The 9806-nt window shown below is 42.4% G+C and overlaps 1 protein-coding gene across 2 annotated transcripts in view; it reads right to left on the reverse strand.

The window, feature by feature from the left end:
• HHIP (hedgehog interacting protein) overlaps positions 1–6008 on the reverse strand; it is an 88458-nt gene extending 82450 nt beyond the window's left edge. Inside the window, exon 1 of one of the 2 annotated variants that reach the window (XM_073232621.1) lies at positions 5187–6008. In XM_073232621.1, coding sequence (XP_073088722.1) covers positions 5187–5465 — 279 coding nt within the window. In that variant the 5' untranslated portion in view covers positions 5466–6008. The remainder of the gene's footprint in view (positions 1–5186) is intronic. The other variant, XM_017671273.3, reaches the window with a different exon arrangement.
• Between the last annotated feature and the right edge of the window lie 3798 nt (positions 6009–9806).

Genomic DNA, 9806 nt, shown 5'->3' on the forward strand with positions numbered 1-9806 from the left:
TCTCTCAGAGACGATATGTGAGTTACATTTTTCTAGTTTCAATCTACAGATTGCATAGGGAAATTTTCCTAAAGTGGGGGAAATATCCCCCTTGCATGTTCTATAAAAGTAATGTCTGAATAAAACACATTTAAGACCAATTTTTATGATTCATTATATCTTAGCCAGGAAAAACTTTTTAGCTAGCTCCTCAGGTGTGATATATGCATGAAGAAACACAAGAGTTTAACAGAGGTGTGTTTGTACAGTATTTAGAAGAGTTATAATGAAAAAAAAAGGAATACTTTTATCTTTATTTATACAGTATTATGTCTTTTATTTCAGTAAGACCAATTTGGGAGTAATTAATTTACTGAGGTTAATAATTTGTGGATAAAATAGGTGTTGGGGTCATGCATTAACTTTAAAAAACTGACTTCAGGATCTTCTCTAATAAATATACCAGCAATATTTGAGACATGAAAGGTGCTTCTCAATGAAGCATTAATTTTTCTTATTTAAAAACACCCTAATGGGATTTAATTTTACACCTTTTCCCAGTTTATATAACTAAATTGTACTTAAATATTTCTTTGGAACTATGAACTGAAATTAACATTTAAAATTCTGCATCACTGTTAAAAGCAAATATTTCATTCACTGATTGAGGTTCTAATTTCAGTAAATCATATGGCTTTTATTTTTTAGGAAAAAATATTCTAAGTGATCACAAAATTTGGATCTGACAGAGCAAAGCAACTAAAAAAAAATCATTGAATACAACCATGCTTTGTTAGCATGCAATTATAGCATGCAGTAATTAAGAGTCCAATAGAAGTTACCCTAGTCTGGGGAAAAAACTTTTTTTTAATATATAAACAAGATGTTGTAACCATCTACAATATTCAGAAAAGTTATAATTAAATAGATTATAATTGTATTTACATTTTGATTTTCATCCATTTATTTAAATGACAATTGCATAAACGGTTAAAGTTTTCTAAAAGGAAACATACACCAGACACTTAGAATTTGCATTCCAAGAATGTTTTAAATGTCTTTTATTGTCCATACTCTGACAGACCTCACCAGTTCAATATTAATGCTGTTCAACGCTGTTCTGTTTGTTTATCCTATGGCAGTCCTTTAAGAACAAAACAACTGCAGGACACTGAAGCCACCTCTTTTGCTGGCTGAAAAACTGGAATGTAATTACCTTTGGTTTTATGGAGAGTATTCATGCTTCCATTTTTTACAGCTCAAACAAAATGATCCCCATATACTCTTCCAGCTGCTATTCAGTAAGAGCTTGATTTTAGTGCCTAAAGAATTTTGTCTTTGACAATTTTTGGAATGTGTCCTGGCCACAAGGTCTCTCATCAAAAGTCTCAGAACTAGGATTCAATAAATTATCTGAAATCAAGTATAATGTTATTCTTTGTAAAGTTTCATGCTGTTCCGGCCCAGCAGGATGGTAACATTTTGCTCTGTGTGAGGTCTGCAGTGTAAATACCTATTTGAAGATAGATAGAGCCATCATTCTGGCTTTGGTTTCAATGAACCAATAGTCTTACTGAAGTCAATTAAACTGACTCAGCCCAAGCTGTAGCACTGTTTTAGACAGATGAGTACCGGGGTGTGTATGGTACTGTTTTCTTCTTTTTTGCCTGTGTTCCTGTGTCTATATAGATCCTTAACTTTATGTCTGACAATGTCATCAATCTTAAGAAGAAATTTAAGCTAATTTCCTGTTTTGATTTTTAAAAGCCATATATGCAACCATCAAATTATAGTGGTTTAAACTAAATATACTTTGGAAATCATGTAAAACTTCGAAACATTATTACTGCATGCCTAGTAATGATTGTGGCTGTTGCTGATAATTTATAACATCTGGCAAGTCATCCTTTAATCTTTAGCCACATGAAAGTAAAATCTATAGAAGAAAGGTAAGATAAATAATGGAATACACAGTGAAGCGTGGCCTATACTATAGCTTATCAACAAACAGTAAAATGTGTGACAGAGACCTTCTGTATGTCTCTTTATTTATCAACTAAACAAAGAGGATAAAAAGGTACCCACATGGGTTCGATGAATAGACAAAAGGAGAAAATACATGACAGTATATTAAGATGTCGCCTTAAGATCACTTGGGACACAAAAAGTTATTTCTAAAAATCATATGCCTACAAGGTTGTTCAGCTGTTGGGTAGAACACATGCGTCTCTGGACTATAGTGCTGGATTATGTCATTAAAGAGTTCAGTTTCAATTTTAGGCTAATATGTAAATAGATCATTGTACTAAGGCAGCTGTTAAAGGGACCCCAGGATGAGTTATTTGTTTAGTTGGATGTGTTCAACAATAGCCTTTGTCCCTGAAAGGGCCAGAGCAAACAAATGATTGTAAAAGGGCACACTTGAAAACAATTACTTTTCACCTATTCCTTGACAGCTTTGGCTGTGAAACCACCCAAGGTAGAGGGAACTTCTATGCCTCTGTGGCTACAAGTTAAGTTTTAGAAATGGGGGTATTTCAGTTGGTTGCAGATTCAATTTGGCTAATGGGAATTAGATCATTTTAGCATGTTGTATTTAGGACCTGCAAAAATATTGCCTAAGACAGTATCACTTCCTAAATTTTGGCAGTACTTATTTTCAAGGGTAGTTAACCATCTCATTACAATACACAAAGATATTAAAACATATGAAAAAATTAAAATATAAAAGCATAATGGCCATATTAAAAGGACTGAACTCAATTCCAGTTTATTACATTAAAGAAAATGTGTTGTTCCAGAAACCAGATTTAATTGCACAGCAGAGCATGCTCAATATTCTTAATTAGTTTGCTACTATCTATTTATCTATGAAGTTTCTTCCTGTAGGAAGAACTACTCCTGTAGTTTCTTGAGAAGATACAAAAATCTTTATTGGGAGAGTTTTTTTTTTAAATAAACAAAAAAGGGCCCTTTCAAATAGCCATCATCTCTCCTGTACACACATTATGAAATAAGACCTTAACATACATTATAAGCCAGGAAGGCTTAGGGGAAAAATGGGAAACACTGAAGTTTATTATAAAACAACATGTTTTAGAAACTATTAAAACTTGAGAACTAACATAGGTCAAGATATCAAATCTCTGTTTTGAACAATTTGAGTATTGTTGGTTTATAAAACACTTGTAATGGAACCAGCAATGACTAGTGTACCAAATTTAATTCAGACACATTTTCCAAACGAGTAGTGGTTTGTTGGAGATTGAAAGCACATAAAACGGAAAGGAATGTGGATAGCTAACGTGGCAGATTGCTTCCTAAAGAATGATTTCTTTAAAAAAATTTTTTATATAAAATTCTCTTAAGGGTTATAACTCCCCTCAGCCCCGCCTCCTCCCACCTCCCAGCTCCCCACTATATTTAGTTAGGAACAAAGTTTTCATTCCTCATGCTCCTGGAAGAGTTCAGTATTGGAGGGGTCTGCAGAGCATCGGTACACTTACAGTGTACATTGCACACAGGGAGACTTAATGGCAAATATTTCTAGACCTTTCCCTGAATTTCCTGGTTCTTCTGGGATCCTGGCAAGACCCTGCAGATGATGTGAATGTAGCTATTTTGTAATTTAATTCAATTACAACACAGAAGCTTAATGACATTGTTTTGAATAAAAATACTGGAATATCTGTTCCCTGAATCTCAGACTACTGCTGCATATGGTAAGAATAAAGAGAGAGTTGCTGCTGAAAACCTGCAGCAAGACAGTTCTCTCATCTGGGAATACAGGGAGTTGGACAAATGCTTCCTCAAAAGGCATGAACATTTGGACAGAGCTGGGGACTGAAAGAGAATGATGTTCTCTAGTTTCACCCATTAGTGAACCAACTAACAAACACAATGGTGTTGTTGTTATTCTTTTGCCATAAGCAACAGGACTCTGTGTGTGGGCAGCAGTTTAGTGGGGAGGAGGATAAGTCGACCCCTTTTTGTCCTATTGATTTTTTCCTATTTGCATGACTTGAGCAAATTAAATGATGCAATATGGCTTTTTGTTACAAAACAAAGTGAGAGATACCACCCAGACACATATGTTGATTCGTAGGAGCTGTTTACATGAGAATAGAGTGAAATCTACCGTGAACTGAGCATAAAAATTAGATTCAGCCTGGGTATTTTTTTTTTTTAATGCCTGGGCCAGTAAGACTGAAGCACAAGTTTTCCAAGACTCTCTCAGACCTTGACAACTGCAGTGTTGTAACAGAGGAATTCTTAATTAAACCTAAAATGGAGAAAGGGAGGGGGCGCAAAGACACCTGATTGTTTATTTCACGTGCAGTGATTGTTAATGACGCTCTCCCCCAGCCTCTCCTCCCAGTACAGATTACACGCATTACCGCACCCCATGCCAAGGAAGATGTTGCGAACTCAATAATACCAAACATGCGTTTACACTCGACCAACACTATTTCATATGTGTTTAAACTTAGAAACACAAGGATAGTGTAAATGCCAGTACTCTTGAAACAAGTGTCTAGAGAAGATCTTCCTGGACTATTACCATCGAAAACCTGAATTCACAATGTTACTCGGAGAATCGTCTCAGGTTTATGTGACAAATACGCCCCAACACGATCTTTCGCCAGTTTTTCGGGTTCTTAACTTAAGTACCAGAAGTTCCTTTTTGCTGTTTATCTTCTGTAATGCAAGACAACCTCCTCTGACGGGGCTGGGGATCACAAACCAACCATGCTTCAACATCCTTTACGATTCAAACCGCTCCCTAACCGAGCACGTGCAGAAAACTGCACAAATCTTTTTACCCTAGAAAAATAAACCGGAAACCACAGCCACCTTAATTTACAGTTTCACTGCAGCCAAAGCCCGATTCGATCCAAAACACACTGTTAATTGCTATTCTTTCATACTATATACCCAACTCAGAATGCGGGTACGATAGGAACTTCTCTTTGCGGAGACAGTTTTGCATAGCATCCTGACCGCGGACTCTTGGGGGCGGGAGAGTTATCCGCGCACCCCAGAGGAACACACAACGGAATCACGCTAGCACTTCAGCGAAGTTATCAAAAAGAACTGTCCAAACAAGGTTCGCTCCTCTTAAAGCCACCAGCATCGCCGGAGCCACGGGGACCCTCACCCAGCCAGGACGCCAATCCCGTAATTTGTGGGGCGGGTGCGTTGCTTACCTTGTTATCCAGGCGCCCCAGTCCCGGGCTGTCACTCCGCAGGCAGCAGGACAGCCGAGGGTAGAAGCCAGCGCACAACATCTCTCCCCCACTCAGCAGCTCCAGCTGGGACATCACGCGCCTATCTCTCCTTTTCAGGCGCTTCGGGGGGTTCCCATTCAGGCACCTTCTCCTCCTCGCTCCGCTCCCTTCGCTCCTTTCCCCAAACTTAGCATCTCCTTCAAAGAAGCCCAGAGCCACGGCCAGCAGCAGCAGCTTAAAGGAGAGCATCTTCAGCATCGTCTGCCCGGAGCGCCAGGGGCTCCGCGCGGGAGGATGGGGGGGAACACCGCCGCCCAGCAGGGGCACTAGGGCGCAGCTCCAGGAAGAAGCTGCGGGGCGGCAGGACACTCGAGAGGCAGAGCGAGGTGGCGGGGGACGAAAATATATACAGCGATGCAACTTTGCAAAAAATAAAAGACGAGGCGGTGGGTCCAGGGACTTAGGGGAGGCCAAGGAGCGAGATAAAGTTGTGCAGATGACACCGTTTGCAGTTGTGCCAGTGTCAGTTGGGTTAGGGGCTTTCTGCTGCCGCTGGGAAGTGGGAGGAGAGGCAGCTGGAAGAGAAGGAGGAAGAAGAGGAGGGGAAGGCGGCCACAGAGGTTCACTTGTCCGTGTAACGGGAGTTGTTTAGGTGAGACAGTAGCAGGAACCGAACCGGCGGCGGCTGCGGGGCGGGCGGAGGCAGGGCCGGCGCTGGGCTCCGGATGATGCTGAGGTCTCCTCTGCCGGCGGCTGCAGCTTCTCACACAGCCTCTCATGTTTCGCTCCCTCTTTTCTTCTTCTTTTTAACTAGCGCGCGGGGAGGTGCTGCCACCGCGCGCCTCTTGACGTCACCGCTCCTGGCGCGCCCCCGCCCGGGCTGGGGGAGGGTAGGGGGCGGCCCCACGCGAGCGCGGCCGCGGCCCCGGTGGCCCCGGGGCAGCGGCGGGGAGGGGCCGGCGGGCCGCGGTGGCGGTCTGAGAGGGGGGGGGGGCCGGCGGAGCCCTCGGAGCCCCCCGGAGAGCAAGGGACCCAGCGCGCCCGCCTCGCCAAGGCGCCGGGGTCCCGGGTCCTCCGGCCGGCTGGTCGGGGCCGGGGGGCAGCCCGGAGTTTCCCCACCGACTCCTCTCTCCTCCCTGCAGCCCCTCCGCACTACCCGGGCTCCAGGCAGCAGAGATAAGGCTCCGAACGTGAGTAAGTGGGCTGCGGGAGGTGAGAAGGGAGGGGCCCTTCCAGGCCTCCCCGCCCCGGCCCGCCCCTCCCCCGGGGGGAGGATGAGCCGAGTGGGCTGGAGTCGGCGGGAGGTAGCTCCTCGGTTCCTTCCCCTCTCCCGGCCCGCACGGACTCCCCCTGTTCCCCGGGGATTTTCAGTGTGAAGCTCGAGTCGGCAAAGGTCTCTAGCGGGTCTACTGTGGAGGCTGTGCCCAGCCCAGCTGCTACGAGCCGCTGAGTAGGTTGCGCCGGATTGAGGACTGCTTGCAGAAGAGGTACCAGCCTTGGCTCCTGAGGCGGCACCAGCGCGTGTACTTGCGCCGTGGGGTGTCGGGCGCAGCCGGCCTCCCGGAGGGCCTGGCCTGCCCAGGCGGGCTGGCCCCGGACGCCCCCTTCCAGGGCCCCACCTGTGCGCTGGCGCCTCCCCCGGAACGCCGGAACGCAGGTTCCTCCGCCCCAGGTAGGGGACAGAAGCTGGCCGCAGAATCAGCGTTCATTGAAAGAAAAAAAAAAGTCCTGGGAGATATCCCCGGGGTTGTAAATACAGAGGCGTTAGTTCTGGAAGAAGAGTAAGTTTGCGAGCGTCCAGAAGCGGGTGGTCCCACGTATCCAGTGTACCTAAATTCATCAACCTTTCCCCCAGCTAGACAAAGTCTGCAAAAGAAGGTGTTTCTAAGAAGATCCGCACGTTGTCAGGAGTGGTGACTTAACGTTTACGGGATCCCCGCAAGTTGGCGTGAGGTTGAACCTCTACCAAGTTACACACAAAATGTGTTTTCTGCCCACTTGAACATTTAACAGGGCAGCTGTTTTCTGGCAGATGGATTTTGGAAGAGATAAGGCAGTTTTCCCGTTTTGGCAATGGAGGAATATTTGCCATATTTGGTTTTGCTTCACTTCTCAGACGTGGATGTCACCAAGCTAATGTGAAAGCTGGTGATCCTGGCGGTGGACAGCTGATTGAAGTGGTTCCAGTGGCAAGATACGACTTCTGCCTCTCACTTTTTGGGCCTGGGTTTACTAGTGAAGCTAGGGTTTTCTCAAACTTGGTGATCAATTAGAATAACGGAAAAGAATTTGCTGGGATATTTGGTCCAGTGCTTGACCTCAGTGTAGGGCCCTGATACCATACTTAACATTTCTCTGGGGCTGTTGTATACACAAGACTTCTGTATACAAGTGATTGCAAATGCTACTTTTGATCCCAGAGACTGCCTAATCTGACATTCTTCCTGCTGTGGACTTTTAATATAAAATAAATCATAGAGTTATAAGGACTTTAAGACTTTAAACTCTCCTTTAATAAGCAGATCTGGAGATGAATCCCATGAAGATTAAATCACTTGCACAATCTCATCTAATTAGGTAGTTTAAAAACTACGACCCATGGACCCAATCTAGGTTTGCTTTCCATTATCCAGGGCTTTATTCTCAAATACCAGTTTTATGTTCTTTTTCCAAAATAAAAATCCTTTTAAGATTATATTTCAGTGGTTTGAGCTCCCACTCCAAGTGATAAATTAATCTTAGTAGTTTTGGAATAGGCCTTCCTTACGGTTTGTATTTCAAGACTAAGAACATTTAAAGGTAAATTAATTTTGGTTTAAAAAAAATTTTGCAGCTGTTATAACTTATGACCCTAAGTCTCAAGATACAGAGTTGTTAAAACATTACAGGAATGAGACAAACTTGTTCTTTCCTGATACAGAGGATCCCATCTGTTGTTAGTCATGACAGTCAATAAACCAGGTCACTGGTAAGATTGCAGAATTTATTCTCAGTGCTATTGGTATAATTTCCAAATAGTCACTAAACAGTATTATACAAGTGAGTTAACTTCTAATCATTTCTGTTTGTTTGTTTTTGTTTGTTTCGCAGGGGAAAATTGCAAAGCTCACGTACAGCCAGATTGATTGCATAATTTTTTAGGAATGAAGAATTAGCATTTGAGTTATTTCCTAAAATTAAACCTTGAAAGCCCACTTGGAGGCTAGACAACCATCTGTACACTTGAACATGAAAAGTAGCCTTCTTCCACCAGGGAGATTTCTTTCTTCTGCTAAATCATCAGAAGTGGTAAGAAGAAAAGATCCCTACCCAACCAAACTCATCCAGATAAACTTTTTGAGAAAGCTTTTTTGAGAAAAGAAGGGAGCTATATGAGGGTGGCCAGATCATGTTCTGCTTGCACCACCACCGATCAGCCCCCTCCAGGATTGCCACCTACGTGCAGGTCCTGCCCTTACAAGGGCACCTGGCCAGGCAGCAAATGGGAGCTGAAATCCTGCCCAGGATTTCAACTCGCCAAGCAGAGTTGATTGGTGCATGGCTGGGTCTACCCAGGCGATGTGGCTCCTTTTCCTAATTTGCACCAAAGCACCCTGTGTGGGCTAGGGGAAGCTCTGACCATCCTACTCCCAGGATAAGTCCTATCCAGGATTATATTCCTTACTTGGTTTATTAAGTGTATTGTAAAGGATGAAATATTTGCCTTAAATTGAAAGTCATTTAAGGGATGAAGCTCAAAATATTACAATGGGTCTGAATTATGTATGTATGTATTTATATGTGCATGTGTATATAGTTATATGGATATACTTTTCTATGCATCAGAAATCAACAAACTTAAATTTAGTAAATGTTTAAAATAAACTATTGGGTATTAGAATCAGTTTTATATGTGATTTCTGACCTTCCCAGAAATATGTGCTATTCATTCTATTTCAATAAATATATATTAAGTGCCAGACATTGAGCAAGGCAATATGTATACAGTAGTGAAAAATAATACAAATACCCTGCCTCTAGGTAGTTTATAACTAAGACAAATGATAAAGTCACAAATAAACTTATGATTTTAAATTGTCATAAGGGCTATGAAAGAAATGCCACAAGGGAGAAAAAGAAGGAAAAAAAATTTATTTCAGATTGTGACTGGGAAAAGCCTGTCAGTGAAAGTAGCATTTCAGTTGAGACCTGAGGATGAGTTGGAAGGAGTTTATGAAGTGACTCCACCCTATTTATTTAAATTATACAAGCATTTGAATTCAGAAAAGAAAATGAAGAATTTACAGGAAAGCACAGAATTAAGTAGATAACTAAAAAAGGACAGTTTGCAGGCCAAATCATACTACAGTTTATAGACTGTAGAAAACTAATGATATTACTGTATATTCATGGATTATACAGTAATAATCCCTCCCACAAGGACCTGATTCTCACTGATCTTTGTCTCTTTAAATCCTAGCTTTTCCCTCAACTTCTAAGAATATATCTAGTTTGAGTGGCCCTTCAGCCATTGCATCTCATTTAAGCAGTAATTCTGTATTATATTTTATTGGTTTTCATTTGTACATTGTTGATAATTGATATTCATTCATACGTGGG

The sequence above is a fragment of the Manis javanica genome, chromosome 3 (genome assembly GCF_040802235.1).
Source record: "Manis javanica isolate MJ-LG chromosome 3, MJ_LKY, whole genome shotgun sequence".
Lineage (NCBI taxonomy): Eukaryota > Metazoa > Chordata > Mammalia > Pholidota > Manidae > Manis > Manis javanica.